General features: G+C 47.2%; 1 protein-coding gene and 4 non-coding genes across 6 annotated transcripts; all 5 read left to right on the plus strand.

Annotated features, from left to right (window-relative positions):
* Positions 1-13: 13 nt before the first annotated feature.
* On the plus strand, positions 14-23,802 carry TRNAU1AP (tRNA selenocysteine 1 associated protein 1). 2 transcript variants are annotated; one of them, XM_066982733.1, is made up of 14 exons: positions 36-232; positions 2,949-3,046; positions 3,828-3,927; positions 6,740-6,792; positions 8,044-8,175; positions 11,297-11,416; positions 12,832-12,994; positions 13,567-13,600; positions 15,391-17,224; positions 18,291-20,659; positions 21,727-21,803; positions 22,503-22,562; positions 22,937-23,045; positions 23,446-23,802. In XM_066982733.1, the coding sequence occupies exons 1-9, from the start codon at positions 206-208 to the stop codon at positions 15,525-15,527; spliced, it is 864 nt and encodes a 287-aa protein (XP_066838834.1). In that variant the 5' UTR covers positions 36-205; the 3' UTR covers positions 15,528-17,224; positions 18,291-20,659; positions 21,727-21,803; positions 22,503-22,562; positions 22,937-23,045; positions 23,446-23,802. The 2 variants fall into 2 exon arrangements, with proteins under 2 accessions (XP_066838835.1, XP_066838834.1); XM_066982734.1 differs by lacking the exons at positions 15,391-17,224; positions 18,291-20,659; positions 21,727-21,803; ... (1 more) ...; positions 22,937-23,045; positions 23,446-23,802 and adding exons at positions 8,854-8,934; positions 14,966-15,280 and having other exon boundaries at positions 14-232.
* LOC136786920 (small nucleolar RNA SNORA16B/SNORA16A family) lies at positions 21,463-21,606 on the plus strand. The gene has a single exon (XR_010826536.1). It is a non-coding gene; the product is annotated as a small nucleolar RNA SNORA16B/SNORA16A family (small nucleolar RNA).
* LOC125183919 (small nucleolar RNA SNORA44) lies at positions 22,240-22,368 on the plus strand. Its single transcript, XR_007166720.1, has one exon. It is a non-coding gene; the product is annotated as a small nucleolar RNA SNORA44 (small nucleolar RNA).
* Positions 22,599-22,716, plus strand: LOC125183920 (small nucleolar RNA SNORA61). Its single transcript, XR_007166721.2, has one exon. It is a non-coding gene; the product is annotated as a small nucleolar RNA SNORA61 (small nucleolar RNA).
* On the plus strand, positions 23,298-23,368 carry LOC125183916 (small nucleolar RNA SNORD99). The gene has a single exon (XR_007166717.1). It is a non-coding gene; the product is annotated as a small nucleolar RNA SNORD99 (small nucleolar RNA).
* Positions 23,803-23,817: the final 15 nt, after the last annotated feature.

Genomic DNA, 23,817 nt, shown 5'->3' on the forward strand with positions numbered 1-23,817 from the left:
GGCCGCTGCCGCGGGCCGGGGCCGCCCGTGGCGGCGGGGGCGCCGCTCTCTCCGCCCGCCGGGCGCCGCGGAGGAGGCGGCGGCGGGGCAGCGCGGCGGCGGAGCGGGCCGAGGGCACGGCGAGAGGCGGCGCCGGCGGCGGGGCCGAGCCGGGAGGGCGAAGCCGCGGCCCCGCCGAGCCCGCCCCGGGGCCTGCGGGAGCAGCATGGCCGCCAGCCTGTGGATGGGGGACGTGAGTGTCCGGCCGGGACCCGCGCGGGGCTTTGTGCGGCGGGCGGAGGAGGAGGAGGAGGAGGAGGAGGAGGGAGGGCAGCCGGGGCTGCGGGCACTGCCGGGGGCTGGGGAGCACTGACGGGCTGACTGACTGACAGGCGGACGGACTGACGGACACACGCCGTCCCGCACGCTCGCACTGACTGACTGACTGACACACGCAGTCCCGCACACTGGCACAGACTGACACAGTCCCGCACGCTCTGACTGACTGACAGACTGACTGACTGACTGACAGACGGACAGACACACGCTGTCCCGCACGCTCTCACTGACTGACTGACAGGCACAGTCCCGCACGCTCTGACTGACTGACTGACAGACTGACTGACTGACTGACAGACGGACACATGCCGTCCCGCACGCTGGCACTGACTGACTGACAGGCACAGTCCCGCACGCTCTCACTGACTGACAGACTGACAGACAGACACACTCAGTGCCGCACACTCGCACTGACTGACTGACAGACACACGCAGTCCCTCAAACTTGCACTGACTGACACAGCGACACTCGCACGCTCCCTGACACTCGCACTGACTGACAGACACACGCAGTCTCTCACACTCGTACTGACTGGCACAGTGACACTCGCACACTCCCTGACACTCGCACGCTCCCTGACACTCGCACTGACTGACAGACACACGCAGTCTCTCACACTCGTACTGACTGGCACAGTGACACTCGCACACCCCCTGACACTCGCACGCTCCCTGACACCCACAGTGACACCCACAGTGACACCCTCGCACTGACACCCTCACACACAGGCACACACACTGACACGCTGACTGACACATGCACTCTGACACACACAGGCTTCCAAGCCAGCCACAGTCACGCACACGCTGCCAGGCACACACCAGCTCGCGCACACACACACACACACACCTGCCCCTGCTGACACACACCCGGAGGCACCTCACACACAGCCAGGCTCGTGGGCAGGCGCACACCCACGCGGGGACCCTCGTGGCCTGCCTGCAGCTGTGGGCACAGGCACACTCGTGGCACTTGACCAGTGTCACTCGCGCTGGTGTCAGGCACTTACATGCACTCACGCTGTCATGTTTGTGGTCTCGTAGGCACTGACACACTCACAAGCCTGTAGCTGACTTGCTGCTACACCTGTGTGCTCACGTGCTTCAGGGGACACGCTCACGGCACTGACACACTCACAGCTCTGCACTCATGTTCATGCTCCCATGCTTACCCGCACAAAGGGACACCTACAACCTCTCCACAGCGTCTTTTTCAGCCGCCTCACTCACAAGCAGCCCACTGCTCTGTGGAACACAAACGTACGGACCCCAGCAGCCGCCGCCTGTTGCCTCTATGAGCCTGCCTTTCACGGGCACACACATACCACACGGCCCATCCCTACGGAGCAGGGCTACCTCCAGCGACCTGCACGTGTAAAAGTCATTGGTGATTCACGCTCGCTCCTCAGCAGGGCATCTGCCAACTTTTGCACGTGCAAGGGCAGCACGGTCGCCTGTTGTCAGGTGCACACAGAGACCGCATGAGTCTGCACATTCCCTCGTGCACACGAGTGTAGGAAACAGCCGGTACCTGACAGGCACACAGGCATGCTCCAGGGCTATCACCACAAGGCCATAGGTGTTTGTACTCACGCGGAGCTATTTGTATTTTCCCCACACCTCTTCACCTCTTCCACACCACCCACGTGATGCCAGTGCGAACTCCATGCATGCACAATCCCTCTTTTCACTCAAAAACACGCAGCCACTGTACCCCCTGTTGCTTGTCCCACACGGTGCTGCCTGTCAGCACGTGCATCACACACGATCCTAACTTCTGTTAGTTCTCTTCTTTACCGTGCCACTTTGCGTTACACGGAGGCATCCTTTTAGAATCCTTAAGGTCGGAAAAGACCTTCAAGATCATCTGGTCCAACCATCACCCTACCAGCAATCTCACCCACTAAACTGTGTCCCAGTCCCTTCGTCGTGTATTCAGTCCGAATTGGAGGGCCGTTTCGCACTTTTCAGCCACTTACACCATCCGGACACCCGCACACACACACACGCGGTGTCGTCATTCACACAGGACCACAGCCACATCACATCACAACACACACCGTGCTGCCTTCCCGCGTACACCCCACGGGCAGACCTGCCGCGGGCTGCGACTAGAGGACTCCCAGTGCTGCCCCACGGAGCTCCGCGGTTGCGCGAGGTTGGCACGGCTCTGCAAACCCCGACCCTAGCTCGATGGAGGCTGTGTTACCTGACGCACGCCACCCGTTCGTCATAGCACCCCGGGCTGCGCCACACCTGTGTACTGTCAGTGCTGGGCCAACCTCCGTTTGCATAGAGAGAAGGAGCTTGCCATCTCCTTACCCCCTGCTCCTGTGTAGTGAACGCTCAGTTTGTTGCTGTATGTCTCTGAGTGGCTTTTGTCCTTCTGTGAAAGCTCCCTGTTCTCTGAAATTCATGCTGTCTCTTGGGTTCCACTTTGCAGACTGTTGAGCCTGGTTCATGCATGCCTGCTGGTTTTGAGTGGCATCGACCCTCTTAAATGAGTCTTCTTTTTGAAGTGTAAGGGTAAAATACTTCTCAATAATGTTTTAACTGCTTAGGGTGACATTGACACATATATTCTCCTTTTTGTAGTTGCCCTGATCTAACTTACTTTTTTGCTTTTGTAGCTGGAGCCATATATGGATGAAAACTTTGTTTCAAGAGCCTTTGCCACCATGGGAGAGCTTGTACTGAGTGTAAAAATCATTCGAAACAGGTTGACAGGGTAACTCTTTCTGCTTGTTCTCAATTCGTTCTGCCGCTGCATCTCTACATTTGTATTGAACTGTTTGCCCTTTACGTGGCATCGCTGTGGTCCTGTCCGTACGAGCGTGATTTTCCCTTTCAGCTTTTCACCATTGCTGCCAACAATATGAGTGTATTGATGATAGCAATGGGGAGGAAGTTGCTGGCTCTTCGACCTCCCCATCAGTGAACCATCCTGCAGTGCTTCAGCACTCCTTCAGAATGGCACACGTATGGCATACAGTCCATCTGGGAGTTACGTGTTCTGGGCTGAAGACTTCAGTGACAAGTCTGTTAATCATTGCACTAGTGCAGCTACACGATGCTAGCAGAGGTGGGAAGTCTAACTTAGAAAGAGCCACGTGAAGACCTCCTGAGTTTGTTTAGAATGGGTGACTGTACGCAGGATAACGTAGTCTTGTGTTTTTGTAAATGCTGCAATTTCGTTTTTCGGTTGCTTAAATTTGGGTGGGAAAAGTTACAGTCCGTGAAAGGAGGAAGTGGAATAACTGAGCAAAAGTATTTTCTGTGTCCTTATGTTGACCTGACTTACTGGTAAGTAGGGGCTATCACTTCAGTGAAGATCCAAGATTACTGTGCTAGATTCTGCTTGGTAGCTAACGTTTGTACTTTGAAAAGGAAATTGTTCTATATATTGCTGCTATAGCAAATTTCCTAGCAGTTATCTGAAAATATAGTAGTCCTCCTCAAATGTTTTAAATCTGAAATCCTTTTCTCTCCTCTCCTGTGTCTATGTTCAGAATTCCAGCAGGCTATTGCTTTGTAGAATTTGCAGATCTAGCTACTGCAGAGAAGTGTTTACACAAAATCAATGGAAAACCGCTTCCTGGTGCTACACCGGTAAGTAAATCAAATCAGCCAGTAGAAAAGCAAATTGTGAAGAAATAGAAGTAGAAACTGTACTTTGAATAATGATTACAGACAAGTAGTTAGCAAACTGGGATTGTTCTTTTCTTTAGACTTAAGTTAATGAACATGAAGCTGTTATGTTCTTACTCAGATAATTATTGGAAAAATGTTAATTTTTGTTTGAATGTCTGGATAATATCCAGGTATAGAAATGTTGTGGTGTGTTTTTCTATTTCTGAGCCTTTCTACTGTTACCAAAGTTGGACTGATGAGAAACCAGAGAAGAACAAGGAAAAAATAGGTTGAGTATACGTACCACAGTCCTTCTGTCTCTCTCCATTCGTAGTTCCATATGCATTTTCTATAGTTTGCACGTTGTGATATATGCACAAGATGAACTCGCAAGTTTACGCTGAGTTTTGCGTAGCATTGATTTGCAAGAGAAAAGTGACTTTTAAGCCTTGCATTATTCTTGGCCCTTAGCAAAGAAAAGTTATTCAAACCCATTTACAGTGGAGAAAGAGCTAGTCCGTTTTATAATTGCAATGCATAACAAATGTCTCGGGTACCTAAGAGCTAGGTAGTTAGGAAGAAGAGGAGGAATAGTCATAGAGGCTAATTTTAGGGTGTTGACTTGAACGTGTAGGATATTAAAATGGGATGGCTGACACAGCTGTCCGTTGTACCCACAGAATTTGGCTGCAGTAGCTGGGATGACTGGTTCATAAAGCAGCTCTAGAATCGCCTCTATTACAGTGTGATATATTAAGGTAAATGGACGTCTGTTTCAGAGCAGTTAATGCACTGAGTTGGAAACTGGGAAGTTTGGGTGGTGTTCCTTGAACTATTTGGTCAGCCTTCCTAAGAGGATGACATCCCCTGTCGAAAGGAGTAGATAAGAGGTCTGGAAGTCCTCTCCTGTCCCGTTTAATAACCCATATATTGCAAGTCAGAGGCCCTGACTAAGGGAAGCTGATCTTCCTAGATGCCTTCCGTAGTCACCAGAGAGAGAAAGAGAACAGCTCCTGTGAGAAGATAATAATTGAAGTTTGGTTTTGGAAATACTGGCATTTATCCCGAGTTTAATTCAAAATGTAGTGTTGTTTGGAGGGATGATTTCCATAATACATGGAGGGAATTACGGATGTCAGACAGAGCCCCAATGTAGGCAGCCTAAACCAGTGCTCTCAGCAGGCAACTGTCCAGCTCGTCTCTTGCGTTTAGATACTTTTTCTCTTGATTGCAGAAAACTGAATGTGGCTCACTCTTTTATTTATTTTTAAATCCTGAATCTGCCAAAGGAATAACAGAGAGCTGTGGCGCTCTTATCGTCTCTCTTTTACAGAATTAGTGTCCCCAGTTCCTGTAAGAGTGGAAATACTCTCAGTTTTCTCATTGATTTTACACCCAAAGTATTGCAGTGAAGAACTAGATCCAAAAAAAAGAAAAAAGATCAAAGTGTTTCAGAATGGAATCTCAATTTTATGTTAGGAAACTAAGCTTGTAAATGGTCCACAGAAAGAGTTGTGTACCACTGTGCACCAGTGAATGCAAGCATGCAAGGAACATGATTATAGCCTAGAGTTAAGTCTTTGCTCTATTTCCCAAGAATTATTTACACTATCTTTGAGGGAATACATCGCGCAAGGCACAGGAGCACTCTAGGCTCTCCACTGTACTAAACAAACATTCTGATCTCTAGGTTATGGACTCACAGTAGGCTTGCTTTCTTTGACCAAATTGAATTCTTTGATGCTATGCCACTGTGTAGTACAGAGGGATGTCTGCTTTGGAAGCCTGTTGGGAGATAGAAAAATGGTTTTGAAGCCCCTCATACTGACAAGGGAATCCAGCTTAGGTCTTCCACTGCCTGGGTGAGTTATGAAACCAGTATTCTTGTAAAGGGGTGCAACCCTTTGCTTCTTCCTCTGTCAGACATGTTTCGGAAGAAAACAGCAGTTACCATTGCACTCTGCAGTGAGCCTACTTGGGTCACTGTGTGCTGAGTATCACGTAAGAGTGCCTCTGGGACTGAGACCCGCAGGATTTTGAGGTAGAAGATCTTCAGCTCCTTAGATCTTGGTCAAATTTAAATGTGAGGTGGGATGAAAGCTGGTAGGATGGGGGCTATGAGTTTCAGATGTGCCTGTGACACAAATCTAGGCTCCTGGGGAATGTTTGTTTTTTTAAAAAAAAAGGTCAAGTGCAAAGTTTAGGGAGGCCTCCACTATCAAACGACAGGTAAGTCTTTCAGATGACCCCCCCCTTTTTTTTTCCCCAAAAATAAGTGAGTGCATCATCCAGAGCAAAATATTTAGGCATTCTTCTAGAATCAGGGATTGATTCCATTTTCCAGTGTGGCAGATTCTGCTCTGTCAGTATCCTTGTAATTCACAAATGTCCAACTATATGTGCTATCATTTCAGTTTAAGACCTTAAAATTAGAAGTCATTTAATGCTTGCTGTTAGTACCTCAGTTTTCTTTCCTCCCGTAAAGAAATAAAAATTTGATGCTATGTAAGGTCCACCTGTCTTTCACTAGCTTTATAAACTGTTGAAGTAAAGACAGTCCAAACCTCTTGGTGCAGGTTGTTTGCTGATTTTCATTATTATAGCTGGACTGAAGTAAAACAAAAATGTTGTTCTTGATACCTTAACTGACTGGCCTGACTGCACTGAACATCTGTTAGTATTAAATTTTTTTAAAAATTTAAAGTAAAGTTAGCTTATTGTATTTTTTCCTAATTGTTTGGATTCACATGGAAACATTTGAATGTATGGATTCATTTTTGCCTTGTTTCAGGCAAAGCGATTTAAATTGAATTATGCAACGTATGGAAAACAGCCCGATAACAGGTAAACACTCAATATTCAAATATTAGTTTTGCCTGTTTAATGTCTCCTTATCAGTTACCTTGCAAAGAGTATTCAAAATATGTAAACCCACAAGTTTATCACTGCCGGACAAAATGTGCAGCCAGCAGATTTGGACAGGAGAGAATTCATGGGATGCATAGAACCGAGGCTTGTACCATTTTGTCGAGCAGTGCCAGATAACTAAATCCCACAATTAATAATGTGGATTACATTAAACCGTCTTGGAACACACTATAAATATTCGTGATGCTGTAACACGCTGGCACCATGTAATGCCATGAATGTGTTTGGCACCTGGATATAGATGCAGTGGTTTCACGCCACCTGGCTTAACTGGCTAGAGTACCACCGCAGTCAGCAGAGAGGGAGAGGCGCTCGGAGTTGCCCTCTGGAGGAGCCCATCTTTTTCCCTTGACAGTGAAAGGTGTGGAAGGAGGCGAATGGGCTAAATTAGGCTTCTGAAGTTGGGTGGTGTGAATACCTTTCATAGTGCCTGCCCAGAAACGCTTACACAGTTGAATTAATAACACAAGGAGATGTTCAGGCAGGTGTGTGCTAGGGTGAAAACAACACAGTCCTGCAATTTACAAGGGTAGTGTTAGTCATATCTCTGCAATTATATTTTTATTTTAGGTGATTATTTATGAATCTTTAAAAAAATAATAACTTTAGATTAGAATCAAGGCATTACAGATGGGGCAAAGAATGAGATTTACATCTGGTAACTAATTCTTGCGGTTCTGTTTGCTCTGGAAATAGTCGTGTGTAACAGATGGATAACACAACCTTTCTGGCTCCAGCAACTCGCTCCATGAGCCTTTAGCAGAGAGAGGTTAACTTAGATCACCTGTCAGTTTTATGCTTTATCTTTTGTGTGGCTCAGCTGGTTTGTCAGGATTGTCTTTTTAAATATTTAAACTTTTTAACATCAAAGTATCTAATTTATATACTAGAATTTAAGATCAGTATGTAGGAAATAGCAAATCTATAAACAATACAATGTTTCCTTGCCGTATTAGAAATTCATATATGGTGCCCAGTTCAATATCCTCTGAGAACTAAAAAATGGAATTATCTTTAAATACAAAGCAATATCAAGTGGATGTCCTTTAATATCACTTCTCTCTGAAGTCAAATTCATAGGCTCAATGTTAGCTGTTGCTCAGCACACTGTGTGTGTGTGTGTGTGTGTGTATTTGTGCTTAAGAAGTTTTCTTTTGATTTCTTTAGTCCAGAATATTCCCTTTTCGTGGGAGATCTGACTCCTGATGTGGATGATGGCATGTTATATGAGTTTTTTGTTAAAGTTTATCCATCGTGTAGAGGTGGAAAAGTTGTTTTGGACCAGGCAGGAGTATCCAAGTAAGTTATGTTTTATTCCTTCTTTTCTTTCACTTCACATGCAGCAACAGGAAAGATGTAATGCAGCAAGGGAAAAATATTAGTTATGTAAGTTTAGTAGATCCCATACCTGCTAAAAATACGGTGTTCTTGGATATTCACTCTGCAGTGTTTGGGTTTTGGTAGGTCACCATGGCATATTGTCACTCTTCTGTCGTGCTCCTTGTGTGTTGGCAGTATGTTACTGCACTTCTGAAAATGCTGAAAAATGTCTAAGTGATCTATAAACACTGGTTCCTGGACTTGCAGATAGAATTTTGCTTTTGCAGTCTTTCGGCTGTTGAGTGTATATTCTTAGGGAAGCTTTACAGTTTTTTGTCTCTCACAGGGTAGGGCGAACAAAGCTATGATTCATTGTCATGTAGTTAGTAGCTGTATTGTTCGTCTTCACTGGAAATGTCTCATCAAAAACAGATGTCAAAGCCTTAGCTTTCTTAATCAAACATTTTCTAAAGAGCAGAAAATGAAACTCTTTTCTTAGAAGAGAGACCACTCCGTTGGTCCACCAGTTGGTCAGCATCCTTATTTTTCAAAACAGAACATGGCTTCAGTGACACACAGTATTCTGATCCAATGCCTAGGAGAGTGTTGTGGCTGTAGATCTCCCTCTGTCTCACGTAAGGGTTTCTCACTCTTTAGATGCATTGCTCTGAAGGAATGTCTGGAGGTGTCTTGTCCAACTTCCCACTCTGAGCAGGGCTGCTGCCAACACAAGATCAGGTCAGCCATGAATTGTGTAGCCTGGAAAATCTCCCAGGATGAGATAATGCAACTTGTCCGGGCAGCCTGTTCCAGTGCTGCAACAGCTCTCTAGTAATGAAGTTCTCCCTTACGTCCAACACGAACCTCCTGCAGAGCTGCTCTGTCACGCTCTGTGCTGTTACTGCCACCTCGCCTGAGACCAGCTGTGCCCAGGTGCCTCCTCCAGTTCCCGTTTTGCCGTACTTGCTGCAAAATAGGTGCTGGGTGATGGACGTTGGGCCAGTAGGTGGCTTTGGGAACAGTTCCTAGGTGCAGACCGCAAGGAAAGGGGACCTGTGGTAGCTGGGGAAGGGACAGGGGTTTACATATTGCTGGGAAGAGCACAGCAGTCTCCCCTGGGCTGTTGCTGCCAGGGCTTTGTTGTGACTTGTGCAGTTACTCAAAGCTGAGGCAATGCAGGTGTCAGTGTGGTGCGAGAGAGGATCTTGGGGGTTTGTGGACGTGCCTGGTGAAGCCCAGGCCCTTCCAGGCTCAGGAAGGCTCCTCCCAGCACCTCCCAGGCAAGAGAGAACCTTGGAGCCTGGTGCTGCAGTACTCTGCCTGCTGCCTTGCTTTATGCCATGGGTGCAGGCTGGGGGTCTTCTCTTAACTTCTGGGACAGGACAGAATGTCTGCCAGGGAGGTCCTGACCTCATAGAAATGACTCGTTGTTGGGGTTATTTTTGGCAGGGGATTTGTGGTTTGTGTTTTGTTTTGTGTTTTGTTTTTGTTTTACAAAATCTGGTTTAGCCACTGATATGGAAAAAAAATAAGCATCCCCAAATGTTGGAAGAATGGCTCTCTGCCTTACTGCACCCAGCCACCTGTGCACTACATCTGACTCTCCATCCGTCTCTAGTTTGGAACTGGCAACATTCATGGTTTCACTTAAACACTCCTGGTCCCGTCTGAAAGGCTACGGGAGTTTTTGTAGCAGCTTAGAAACGTACACGCTGTTGTGTGTGAACACCTAAATTTGACTTAAATATTGATTTACGCTGGTTTAATTCACCACAGTGCTTTCAGAGAGGGCAAGTTAAACTAAGACAACCAGTTTTAAACAGAATGGGTACCCATGTAGAGCTTTGCTCTTGCTTAATTACCTAGTTTGTATATAGACAGGTCTGAGCTTTGATTTGGGGAGCTTCTGTGTATGGGGAGCACACATATACACACGCACATATGTATATATAAATATATACTCGGACTCGTATGTGTAGCTTGCTGTGCAAGACGTTGCATTTTCTGGGGCACTGACTGCTCTGTAATAGCTTCCAGTGTGGCCGTACTATGAATGCTAGGTGATGCCACTTTCAGAATTTCTGTGTGTGTTATTTTGCATGTAATTGTTCCCACAGAATAGATAATACGCTGTAAATTTACACCCTCGCTTACGGCTCGTTCTTTTCCCCGGGTAGACAAGCCCTTTCCCTCCCAACCTCCTTCCTTCACCTAGATGGATTCCTCTTTCCCTCCCACACCTAAGTCTTTGATCTTTCTGCTGCGTGAGGCGGCCCATCCCATCCTGGGATCCTGGCACTGCCCTCTTGGATGCTGTTGTGTTACTTCTGACTCACTACAGCATCAAATCCCACGCAAAGGACTTTTGGGGTTGGGGGGAATTAATGATTTTTCTCTGGCTAATGTACACTCTGCTTGGTGCTGCAGGGGAGCGTTGCTGCAGAGGTGAGGCCATGCTGGCTGCACGTTACCCTGCTCAAGTTGTGCTGTCAGCAGGTTTTAGCAAGTTGATGTTAAGAGCTTGTTTTCAGGTCCACTGTTGAGAAAGCTGATGGGATCGTGTGGTTGCTGGGAATGACAGAAAGCCTGTTTGAGTAGTTTTTTGTTGAAAAAAGGACTTGATTAGAAAGTGCATCTCGGTCAATCCTATGGAAAAACAAAGTTTTCCTTCATAGTGGGGCAGTTTTAGGTACGGCGATGATGCCTATGTCTTGTCAATCCTGTGCTGACTTGCAACCGTTTAGATTATCGGTATCCTCCCAATATAGATTTTGAGGCTTTGCTACTGTCTGTTCACGCATTTCAACACGTCTTGTGTCAGCTCACTTCAAGTTCCCCAGAATCCACTGGCACAAGATTTAGTTTACTTTTCTGAAGCTCTTGAAAGTGCTCCCGAAGTTCAGACATGTGTCAAACATTCTGCAAACAATGCAAAACAACTGGAACAGGGAATCATTTAATCTCTCCTAAAAGCCCTAGCCCAAGTGTTTCATTTGCTGTGTTTTTCAAAACCGATTTAGATTTCACTGTAAATATTATAAAACAAGCAGCGTGGCTTTTTTTGCTGTTGCTTGATACAAATTATTCCGTATCTCTGCAGAGGTTACGGGTTTGTGAAATTCACGGATGAACTGGAACAGAAAAGAGCGCTGACAGAGTGTCAAGGAGCCGTGGGGTTGGGCTCTAAACCTGTACGCTTGAGTGTGGCTATACCAAAAGCGTGAGTATAAGAGCAGCCAGATGTCATATTTAAGAGCAGTATCTTATGAAAACACGTGCATTTTTTAATAACTTTTAGTGATTTGGGTGCGTATCCTGGATGTTTCCATCACAAAGTGAAGGAATACACACAAATATAATAAACTAGCTAGAGTATCAGAATGCGGAGGAATCAAAAAAATTATAACGTTAGATCAAGACTAAACATTTTACACTATTTTTAATTATATACATTATTAAATGCGCACACATACACACACTGTATTTAAATGTGATTATTTTTAAAGTATATGTTCCTTTGCATTAAATTGAAATAATCTAAATCTGCTTACTGACTTCTGGATAGCAAAGCTCAATTACCTTGCTAATTCTATTACAATGTCTACTGATTTTGGGGCAGGGATTAACTTTTTTTTCTGTGTTTGTTCAGAACCTGATACAATGAGATCCTGGTCTGACTTGGGGCTCGTAGCACTAGGGTAATACGAATAATAGTAATTGCTCCCTATTTGAATAATATTTAGATTTTCAGTGACCTCAGAAGTCTTGGGGGGATAAGGAAGGGAAAAGGGAATGTACTGTGGTAAGAAGACTGATGTTTCCCTCTTCCTACTTCTCACTGATTTCATCATTAGATAAAGCTTTGCGTGTGACATTCTCATTTGCAAGGTACATTTGTCATCTCATTATTTCGAATCCTGATAATCAGGTGGGATTCCCAATTTCTTGGGACCGCTGCCTCTTTATGGCAAGGAATGAGAATTTTAGTTAGCTCACAGGCTGTTAAACAGATACATTTATAATTACTCATAGTCCTTTTTACTTATGAGCTCTTTAAACTATTTGCGTTGAAGACCATCCAATTCAGTGAGAATGGGGACAACCCGTTGTTGCTTAGGCTTTGTGACAGTGGCAGAAGGTTTTGGACCATTCTCACCAAAAGAAACCCCAGTTCTTTTGCAAGGCTCTAAGTCTTTAGCTCTTCATGTAAAGCAAGACTCAGTATCTCGTCTCAGGAGGCTGCAGAGTAGTACTTCTCATTTGTCAGAAAGAAGAAGGGACCCAAGAATCTGGATCATGGCTCAGGATATTCTAAGCTGAGACCTGTAGTCCCAAACTCTTCCCTTCCCAAAGCCAGGAGGTGATACTGAATTACTCATAAAGAATGAAAGCAGTGTTTATTTTATTAATGAAGATGAATATGAATACAGGAAAGGGGGTTAAATAGAAACCACTTCTTTCTTTCTGCACACGTATGCAAATGATAAAAATTACCACAATAAATAGTGAATATATTGTAAAGACTGAAATTTGCATGCTAGAATAAACCCTCTGTACCTTAAGCTATTTCACTTCTGCTTTTTCGTAATTGCTCTGCATTATTTGTAACTTATTCCCGCTTTGTTTTTTTTCAAGTAATCGTGTGAAACCAATGGAGTACAATCAGATGTACAGCTATAATTATAACCAATATTACCAACAATATCACAACTACTATGCCCAGTGGGGCTACGACCAGAACACGGGCAGTTACAGCTACAGCTACCCCCAGTACGGCTACACGCAGAGCACAATGCAGGTAGGACAGGGCAAAGCGCTCACTCTGCAGTGATCTGTCAGCACAAAACAGCTTTCTAAACTCTAATGGGCACATGTTACCTTCAAGCTCTTCTGTTTTCATATAGCTACTTGATGAGGAAGCAAAACCGTTCAGAAGACCCTGGCCTGCACTGTTGTCATGTGTAGGGGTTGTTCCTAGGACTGGGTGGGTAAAAAGGTCTGTGGGGCATAAGGGGGCTCTAAATACGGTTGTCATGGTAGAAGGTTTTTCTTGATACGGGCAGTCAGACAGCCAGTGCTGAGACTGACTTCTGGGATCCTTCACAGGCCTTGGTTTAGAGGATAAAACAGATCAAGACAGCCACCCACTGCACCACAGGAATTTCAATAACTGCTGCCTCTGTTAGAAGTTTAGTGTGGGATCTCCCCCTGGAGCCTTCTGGGAGTGGATCGGAGGGCTTGTGCGTGAAGAATTGTGTTGTAATCAGTCAGTTATAAAAGTCAGTGTATGACAGTAGTAATCAACAGGTGATGTTTGTTTTTTAAAAAAATAGTATCTGCTGTCCTAAGGGCTTTTTTTTGTCTTTGCAGTCATATGAAGAAGTTGGTGAGGATGCATTGGAAGGTATGTTTCCTGAATTCTTTACTGAAGTTGTGTATTTTCTTTGCACTGATTGCAGATGGAGAGTCTTTCTCAAATTGGCCCCTAAATTCAATGTATAATATACCTTTGTCTTTGAGTAAATTGGAGGTCTGAGAAAATTTGCTGGTCCCTATCACCTGGCTTGTATCCTTATTTTACAGTTGCTATTCTTAGTCTAGACCTTGTCAGGGCTGAAACGAATTGACTTCACTAGCATTGAGACCAGTTGTGGTTTAGTGTTCACATCTCCTTTGCCCTGAAAATACAGATATTAGTCTTCTACAATATACAAGATTTTATCCCTTTTTTATTTTCTGGTAGGCTACAAAAACAATGTAGTTATTCTGTTTTTCTGTAGATTCTTGTTATTTAGAGTCCAGGATACTTAAACTGTGCTTATTGTTTTAAAAAGAAATAATATCAGTTAGCATACTGGTAAAATATTTGTTTTAGCAGTCATTAGTTGAAATGAACCACTAAAACATCGTGGTTTTAAACATACATATGAGCTGTTTTCATTTATTCATGCAAGAAATACTTATTTCGTACTCGTAATTCCAAATTTCGGTCTTGAATGGAATATGCACTATACAGTGTATCTTACTGTTCTCTTAAAAACAAAAAACGAAAAATGGTAAAAGTAGAAAGCAGCTAGATCCTGTGTATGATCTGCAGCTATAAGCAATGATGTCAATGAGAAAGCCCTCGCTGGCTTTTCAAAGCATTACATGAGAGCTTTCCTTTCTGCTGAAACTAATACACCAGTGCTGGAATTAGAATATCTCTGGGGTGTCTTTTGCTCGTTGATTAAATTTCCTATGTACTAATATGTTGAAATTTGTAGGAAGCTGAAATAATGTTTTGCCAGTGCATCACTCTGTTCTTAATTGTGTTTCCCTGTGATGTGTTGCAACATGATATAGCTGAAACCAAACATGTTTACAAGCATTTTATTCCAGATGTGCTTTGTAGTTTTTCCATTCAGTTGGCTAGTTTCTTTGCACTCTGGTACTTGCTTACTGACCGAAGTGATTGTGCTAGTTTGGTAACCTAGCCATTAGATTGTGGGTGTTGTTAGGTGAGCCTTAAATCCTACAGGTGGTTTGGGTAATGCAATGAGTCAGTTTTTGCAAAATGTTGAGTGTACATTGGTAGCAGCAGAATCGTACCCACTGGGTCGCTCTCCTGCCCCGAAACGCTTTACAGACAATTCTTCCAGCTGTAAAACAGGGCACATGTTCATGCTTAATTCACTGGCTGTCACTGGCACTTCTTTGGTTACTGACTGTGAAATGCTTTGAGATGTTCGAGGCTTTGGCAGATGAGCTCTGGTGACTCTTGTTGCAGCAGCGTAAGACGCTACCGTCCCCAGCCATCCACTCTGACCCCGTAGCGGAGGGAGCAGAAGGGAACGTGTGCCTGCGCCTCCGCTGCTCCACTTTGCAGTCCCGTGCCTTAGTGCCAACCCACCTTCTTTGGCAGTTTAAGTGGCTACACTGGGCTGCGAGGTGCAGGTATGCGTTCTCTCTGTTGGCTCTGCTAGGGGGGCAGTCACCACTGACAAGAGGGACATACCTGCACCTAGTTAGCTCTTATCCCGTTGCGCAAAGGTTTACCAGGGCTGTTCTAGTCAGGTTCATGACGGGGTGAGCGATGGGAATGCTCTGGGACTCCCTCCACATTTTTTTTCATAAAACTAACATATTTATGGGGTGGGGGGTTTTTCTAACGCATTTGGCATGTGACCTGTTTGTCTGTCTGTCTTCCTTCAGACCCGACGCCTCAGTTGGACGTCCACGAAGCAAATAAACAGTTTATGGAACAGAGCGAAGAGCTCTACGATGCCTTGATGGACTGTCATTGGCAGCCTTTGGACACTGTCTCGTCAGAGATTCCAGCCATGTTATAGCCTCGTTGCTGAGGCACTGTCTGTGTGACAAACCCGCCAGTGCGCTCCGGACTGTTAACGCTGCACCTGGATCCTGCAGTAGTGAGGGGTGGCCCTTTGTGCACCCAGGTCTGTTACTCGAAGTACAGGAGGCCTGTGGCGTTTCCTGTACGACATGAGTATCGTAGGAGCATCATGGTAACTTTGATTCATGGTGAAAGTTAGAACTGCAGCAGTTTTATTCCTTTTGTCTTGAAGTGAACTCGTAATACTTCTTGTAATTTATAAACTTTCAACAAGATGGCACAGGGGAAAGACTCTACTCCAACGTACAATAAAAAAGTTGGTCTTTTAAGTAAAATTACACTCTGCATTTTGGTTCCTGCCCCCCTTTCTGTTTTGATGCCCATTTAACTGTCTTTAGTCATTTGATCCGACTCTCATAAATGTGTTTGTTTATTTTTTGAAGAGTCACTGTCAGATACCGCTAAAATGTCTCAGAAGCTTTCTAGTGACTGGGTAAGGTTGCTGTAAACTGAGTACGGGAAAGAACTGTGTAGATGAAAGTTTGTGTTCTGCTTAATCTAAGCTGTGATCTTGAGCTAGCGAGTTTATAGCTTGGTGTTCTTAAGCAATCTGCCTGAAGAGCATTTTGGAAAGGAAAGACAGAAAGGAGTTTTATAACTACTACAGACCGATGCCTTCCACCAGGTGGTCTCTAGCGTGTTTGGCCTGCCTCTCCACCTATGTGTGAGGAAATAATTCCTCACCAGTCAAGCAGTTTAAAACACTTTTGCCAACAACCTTGTTTAAATGTTATTCTGTGTATCATGCCTTTTTCATTGTGGACAGGCCTTGATGGTCTCGTGATGATGTTAAGGTTTCACAGCGTCTTCCACTGTCTTGTCAGAGTGTATACGGTGAAACTGAAGATCTTGCAGCAAAAACGGGTCAGAGCAATCTATATTTTGTGCAACAAATTGTTGCTAACTTGGAAAGCATTTTTCTACTGGATGTTGTATAAGCTGGATGGACGAGCAATATATTTAAGCTAATATTATGTTGCGTTAGAGGTGACAGCGAAACCGATAGCACTTATGTACGTGTTATAAGCCCTTTTCAGGCTTTTGTGCCTTAAACTCTTTGAGAAACAGGAACAGATAAACTACCTGTAATAAATGCCTATCCAAGAAATAGTTTGGTAACTGAAATTGCTACTGCAAAGCATTAAGTTGCCTCCCTCCCCATGTTGATGCAGAGATTTGCCACAAAATTTAAATACTTTCATAAAACCTACTTCTACTACGCCTTTGTTTGTGTCCATAATTATGATATATTTGTCGGTCTGTGGTCTTTTTATCAACTGCAATGGTAAACGTACCGTGAATATGAGGGTGATGGTAACGTACGCTGGATTAAGCAAACTTCTGAACAAGTGCTAAGAGGACTGCTGGACCCCTGCGTTCTCACCAGCTGTGAATTTTTTTCCTCCTGCTATGCTTTTGACTGCTGTGGGCTGTTAACCGTGTCCTAACCTTGAGTTACTCTGAATTTAAGGAAATGAATGTTCCCGGTGCAGTGTTTCAAAGGCAGTGGAGAGGTGGAAGAGAGCAGAGCGCTTTTTTCTTCGGATGTAGCTGGTCGGCGGTGCTGAGCACTGAGCAAAATGATGCCCCTCTTCTTGGAAAGCGTCTGCTCAATAGAGTGGCGTTCTGGAGGTGATGTAAAGAAGGTTTTTGTGTTCTGCAGTTACATGGTTTCTAGACCGTTCTGTTACTGTGCTACAGGAGTGCTACTCTGTGTGCCCTTCCTTCTCTTTTTGACCTGCTGTTCTCTATCCCCCCAAACTTTAGCTTTTGTAAAGCAGCCCTCCTCATTCGCTGCAGGAGGTGGCCTGAAGCCACGATTACTTTATCAATAGAAATCTGTGTTGCTGTTCTGTGGCTGGCCAGCATTGCTGTCCTGTTTAATACTCCCTAATGGACGGATAAGCCACATCCGTCTAAGCTTGATGAAGGGAAGCAGCACTGTCTAAAGGACAGTGGGACAGGTTATCACATAGTAGCACCCCTCACAGACAGTGACCCTGAGGCAAAATCATTTTGCTGTCTTCTAGTTTTGTCACAGAAAGAAAGTTGGTAGTGGTCTGATCCGTCGTTAGTGGCATCCCAAGCTTCCAGGATAGCTCTGATATACAGACCCTCGGGCCCCTATGGGGAGAACAATTTGGGAGTACAGAGGCCAACAGAGATTACCCACTGAGGCCTCTTTAAGGGTGCTGCAGGGCTCAAAACAGCTCGTGCATTTCCTTTTAGGAAGGAGGTTGATGGGAGTGTTTGGGCCACGTTCCCTTAATGCGTGAGGCCGATCCCTCTCTGCTGGCTGAGGAAGGGAAGGGCAGCCCCCAGCAACAGGGAAGGGGGTCAGGAAAAGCCCAGGGCATTAGGAGAGGAAATCAAATTCTTACAGCTGTCTGTCAAAGCTGGGAATTACCCTGGAGAGACGGGGGTAGAATCGAACTACTCCCCCACCCAGGGAATTGGGGGGAGTGAGACAGGAGGCAGTTTCCTCTCCCTACCTTGTTACGGATGGGAGAGGTGCAGCACCAGGCTGGTGAGATGAGAAAGCATCCTCCCTCGCGTTACTTTGTAGGCGTGGGGTTTTAATCATCCCTGCCAGTCTTTTGGGGTTGTTTGTGAATCTCAGCCAACGTTCTGTTGAGCTGGTAATCTCTCTGCACTTTTTTTTCGTGTGTCACTTATTCATCTTAATGTTCATTTTCAGCTCCTGGCCACTATTGCAGCACCTGGAGCGCAGAGGAGACTTTTATGTGGAGCTACAAAACAGCCAGTCACCTGGATGTGTAGGGTTTGTTTTGGAATCCAAGTTAAACAGAGTGTGGGATTCTGTTTCTTGTGGATGGCCACAGGAAAAGCCCTGATTAATTACCATTCGGTATAATGCAAGATGAAAGATGAGGACTCCACGTAGTAAGGTAAATTCTGCTTTTATCTTTATGTGCTGAAGGCAAGGAATCCGAGGCAGATGATAGCACAGGTCACTGAGATTATGTAATTCTTGTAAATTGCATCAAAATCTGTGATTTAGATGCTGAAGCATTCTGCCTTTCAGCGTGCAGCATTTAGTCACAAAAATGACTTAAACATTCTTATGACATTGCTTGGCTGAGCTGTGATGATCCAATGTAGATTATTCTTTAAATTGCAGGGGCTCTCAGATGACAATTTGAGTCACGGAGACTGGAAAAAGTTCAGCCAGCTGTGGATCTGCACAGAGGTGGGTGTTACTCCTGTCGGGCACTGAGTGGCGATTGCCAAACCATAAGCTGCCAGGCTTGCAGGGTATCCTGTTGCAATTAACGTGTGGTTAATTAAAAGCCAGCATCAGGGATGGCCTGGGGGAAATTCTGACCGGCTTCCAGTGGTTTGAAGGCGAGGGGCGTGAAACCTCTTGGTTAACAAGCGTGTACAAGTTACGGGGTCTGACCAGGCACCTGCAGTGATGTTTTCTCTGTGCCTGCCTCGAGAAGATCCCTGTTATTTGGACCAGTTTCAGGAGACAGGTTCATGTCGCGCACGCTGCCAAGAAGTGCTGAGCACCTTTCGGATTCTTCGGAATCCCTTTTGAGAAATGGAGGTGTTTTACTCTGATCTTTAAGTGCTGTTGGTTTCCTTGTTACTGGCTTGCTAATCCCCAGCTTCTGCTAAATGAGATCAGAGAGGAATTTTTACCTTCCAGACTAGCAGTCTCCCAGTGCCGCTTGTAAACCATACTGGATACTCCAGTTTCTGGATTTAACTTGGGATTTACTTAGACACGAAATTAATTTTATGACAGGATGGGCTGCACGTTTTAAATGCAATAGCTGCATTTGAAAACGGATAAAACGAGCTCAGAAAAAAAGTCACTGACAAAGCTTTCTTTATCTTTTTGGTTGCTCAGAACATTTCTTCAGTAGATACCTCCTTTTTTCACCAAGTTTTACTGCTCTTTTCTTTCTTAGCAGTCATTTCCCAGTCCAGATGGTTTTAACAGGTGCAGTAAGTGTTGCAAGGGGGCCTTTGAGGGTACTGCTTGGTACGTGCTCCATTTCTCTCAGCCAGCATCATGCTGCTGCAGCAGAATAGCCAGGGTCAAAGCAATGGTAGATAAAGCAGTTAAAATGCTGCAGATTGAGAGCTGTGCCTGGCCAGGGCTTGTCTTGTCCCTCTGCGTTCAGAACCAGCAAGCCAACTGCACCAGTACTTTATGCTTGCTTTTTCACAGAGAGCTTCCCTGCGGGTTACTCTGCTCCCAGGTGTCCAGTGAAGGAGCTGCAGCCTCTTCCAGCATCTGCTCTCCCCCTGCAGGTTGATGCAAGGCTCCAGACCACAAGTGGAGGTTCCGTCGGGGCCGTGCTGACGGTACAGGCGAGCACTGCAGCAGGATTTTCACTGCTCTGCTTTGTTCCTCCATCTGTCTTCGTGCTCAGACTGTGATGAGCTGAGGTCTACTGAGCGATGTCTGGATTCCATACTGATCTTTGGGGATTTTCCCCATTTACTTCCCAAACACTTGATGTTTACCAATGTTGTCTTTTTTTTCTTTTTTTTTTTTGCTACGATGAACTCCCAGTTTCTCTCATGTCTTAGGATTTGGGTGGGGAGTTTCTAGCTTCAGTTTTTGTGAGCTGTTGTCCCCAGATGAATTTGGGCCCCCAGGGAACGCCTTGTGACTTAGCAGAACAGCTGCAGGGGCTGTGGACGATGGGGCCACCTGCTCGTAACCTGTCCCAGCAGCTTTGACAAGGACTGTTTTTAGAAGAGCTTGCTCATGGAAGGTTTGGGGCTCATTTCCAGACTTCTGCTTTAAATGGGTGCCAGGCTTATTTTGGCAGTAGTCTGGCATGTTTGTGGTGCGGGGTTACCAGTTGGAAAGGGCGATGTGAATTTCTGATCTGTGAATTTTGCTCAGAACAGGTTAAAAACCTAACTATTGTTCTCTGTCATCTTTTTTTGCGCTTTCTCCAGGGCTCAGGGGCAGGACGCAAAGCTTTCGCTGTAAGATCCAGCTTTTCAACCGGATTTCTCATGGTGGTTGTGCCTTCAGCATCGGTATCAGCAGAAACTTGAGCAGTCCCTTCCAATCAGTTGGTAGGTGCTCTCATTTTAAATCCTTTCCACTAATTACAGATTACGAGCCAGGAACATGACAGAGGGATTGTCTTGGCAGACAGACTTCTGCTTCCAAGAACCTTTTCTTCCATTCCCCGAGGGTGGGGTGTGCCCCCTGCCTTCCAGAGAGATGGAGCAGGAGAAATACAGCGGCTGCCTTCACCTTTCAACGAGCAGCCCCTGACACACGCCTCGCGGGGCGGAGGAGGCAGAAATTTGTCGTGTCAGTGCCAGGGAGATGGGGGGTCGTGTAGGAGGCGGGTGGCACAGCACAGCTCGCCCCCTGTGCAAGTTAAGGGGTTGCAAACACAGGTCCTGCCGCGCTGGGGTGAGGTTTCCCCCTTCCTTCCCGGCTGCTGGCGGTGGAGGGCACGTTGATTTGGGGGAGCAGCATGGCCTGTCATGGCGGCCGGGGGGGGCTGCCCGGACTACAATTCCCAGAAGGCGCAGCGGCAGGGCCTGGCCGCAGCAGCCAATCAGCGCCCGCGCTCTCTCCCTATAAAAGACCTGCGGCCGCCCGCCTCCAGCCTCTCTTTGTAATGGCGGCCAGGTGTGAAGGCTGCGGCCCGGGCGCCATCCGCCGCCATCCGCCCGCTCCCGGCGCCTTCCCTCCGTCCGGCCCCGCCGCATCGGTGCCTCGGGGGCTCGGCTACCGGGCGGCGGCAGCTGGGGGCGCTCGGATGGCGGGCAGCGCGGCTGCGGGGTGACATGGCCGCCTCCCTGCCCCTGGGTGAGGTAAAAACCGGGGCGGGGAGGAGGGGGGCGGTGGGGGGCTGGAGCCTGGCCGGCCCTATCGAAGCTGCCTCTGCCTCGGTGCTGTGGCAGATGCAGTCAAAAAGGAGCCCAGAGCCACCCGTTTTCCTCGACGGTCGCCGAGCAGCTGGAGCCTCCGTAGCTGCCCGGCAACATTAGGGGGAAATACAAGGCCTGAGCGGGAGGGGGGACCCGGAGGGGCGCTCCAGGGGCCTCACTGCGAGGGGGAAGGGGAGGCGTGGGGGGTGTTGCTGCTGTTCTGCTGCTTTAAAATGTCTTTTTTTCTCCATAAGAAACTAGCTGGAGTTCAAGACTGCTGCAGTCCCAGGTGTCGTCCTGGCGTGGGAGGTGGCCTCGCAGCACCAGGCAGGTGAGCGGTGTGAGCATACCCTGCAGGCTGCCATCAGTGCTGGGAGTGGGGCTCGCTGCCTCCCTTCCTCAGGGCAGCAGTACTCCGCAGCCCTCCGCTTGCAGGTATTTCTGAAGGCGGTTCCTGTTCCAGGCGCTACAGATCCCCTGTAGGAGGATCCTTGGATCCCCTGCAGGGGAGGATTTCCCCCTGGTGGGCCTGTTAAAATAGTCCATCCAGTCGTTAAGATCTGTGAACTCCCCTTATTTCCTGCTCTTACCAAAATCATGTTTAGTTGGGGTAGAAGGAGGATTTCTCCAGCATCCCTTGGCCCTAGTGGCAGAACTGAGAATCAAATTTGATCGAAAGCCAGTAGATGACTTTGCTTCTGATGCATCTGCCCCTTTTTTCTCCAGCTATAGCAGGCTTTGCCAAAACAGGTCGGTTTTTACCTCCTGTGCATGTTAATCCAAGAGCTGTGGCTCTGAAATAGCTGCAGGTCTCCAACAACATGCGAGAGCAAGAGGAAGGTCTTTGACTGCTGGGCCTCTTCTGCCTGTTGCTGTCACTCGCCCCTCCTATATCTTTTCAGACGTTTTTGAGGGGGCTTCCCCCTCACTGGGGCTTCGGTCTGTGGGCTGGCTGTGTCAGCGGCGCGTGCTCACGAAGCGGCGTCTGCAGCCCGTTGCTGACTCGGGGTGTTGTTGCAATGTGTTTCAGGGTTCCTTGGTGTTTGCGAGCTCGCTCAGCTGATGGCCTGCCTGCCAGGATGGACTCGAGGTGAGAGCGTGTGCCTTGTCAGAGCTCGGCAGCCTGTCCCTCCATATCCCTTTCCCATCGGATCTGAATACCGGTCTTGTGGTCAAAAAAGGAGGAAAAGGAAAATTCAAACTGGTCTTGGCCTTTTTGCTGGTACAGCCCAGCTCTGAGAGGGGCCAGTTTGATGACAGTCCGTGTCAGCTTGTTCCCCTGGCGGGGGCTGGGGTGGGAATGGAAGTCAGGAGACTGAGGAAACGTGTCTGGCGTAGAGACCAGAGATGCAGCGAGGGTTTCTGGGCTGGTGTTTACTGGGGCTGGATTTGGAGCATTGATTCTCTGCACGCAGCAGCCCACCAACTTCAGGCGCCCACTGGCGGCTCCATTGTCTCTTTCAGGAATTACTCCCGTAGTGGAAGAGGCTGAGAGCTCGTGAGCCCCTCTCCCCCATGAAGGGAATCAGTTTGCTGAAGGCCGAAATCACGAGGAAAGTGTGAAGTGGATTGGGTGAGTGTCTTTGTGAGTGGTCAGCAGACGTTGGGTGGTTTTGAGGGGGATCTTGACAGTGCTGGCCGAGGGGCAGCTCGGCCTGGCTGCGAGGTGGCCGCCTGTGCTGGAGGCGGCAGCCTGCTGGGGCTCTGCAGGAGGGAACGATCAGATTCGTTAGTACGGTCTGTAATTGGGTGGCCTGATTCCTTCAGGGCAGAGTCCCTGTGAGATGAGCTGTCCGTTTCTCCATCACCATTCCTCTGAGCACGGCCTGGTCGGTGATGATGCCTTTGTTGGGAGACTGCTGGATGAATCCTGCGGATATGGGGCTGAGGCCAGGCTCCAGCAGGAACTGGAACCCCCGTGCGCTGTGTCAGGCTGAGCTTCATTCTGACCGGGCTTTCTCTTCCCTCCCCAGGTGTTCGTGGAGCTGAGAGAAGGTTTCAGTCTCAGTATCCTACTCCCGAAGCAGCCGCGGTTGTGTGTAACGGGACCCTGGCTCCCCGGTGAGCTGTGAGCTCCCCCAGGTGGGAGAGCTGCTGCTGTGCACCAGCCGCTGGGCACCGCAGGCAGCGGGAACCTCCTGGGTTCTGGGTGCTGCTGAAGCTTCCGTTCGTGTGTTCACTGTGGAAGATTGATCCCTTCCAGGGAGTTTTCGCAGAAAAAGAGCTTTGGGGGGAGGGTCTGGAATATTTGAAATACTTAAAATACGTGAATATTTGAGGATGTGTGGAATATTGGGAGGGGTGAATAAAGGCGATCACTTGAAGCTCTTGCTCTGTCTCCTGTG

The sequence above is a fragment of the Anser cygnoides genome, chromosome 24 (assembly GCF_040182565.1).
Source record: "Anser cygnoides isolate HZ-2024a breed goose chromosome 24, Taihu_goose_T2T_genome, whole genome shotgun sequence".
In the NCBI taxonomy this organism is placed as follows: Eukaryota; Metazoa; Chordata; class Aves; order Anseriformes; family Anatidae; genus Anser; species Anser cygnoides.

Bases quoted from the DNA above. Each gene is read 5' to 3' on its own strand.
- TRNAU1AP (XM_066982733.1), top strand. From the start codon at position 206: ATGGCCGCCAGCCTGTGGATGGGGGAC. The intron at 233-2,948 runs GTGAGTGTCCGG...TTGCTTTTGTAG, and splicing joins CCAGCCTGTGGATGGGGGAC to CTGGAGCCATATATGGATGA. The intron at 3,047-3,827 runs GTAACTCTTTCT...GTCTATGTTCAG, and splicing joins ATTCGAAACAGGTTGACAGG to AATTCCAGCAGGCTATTGCT.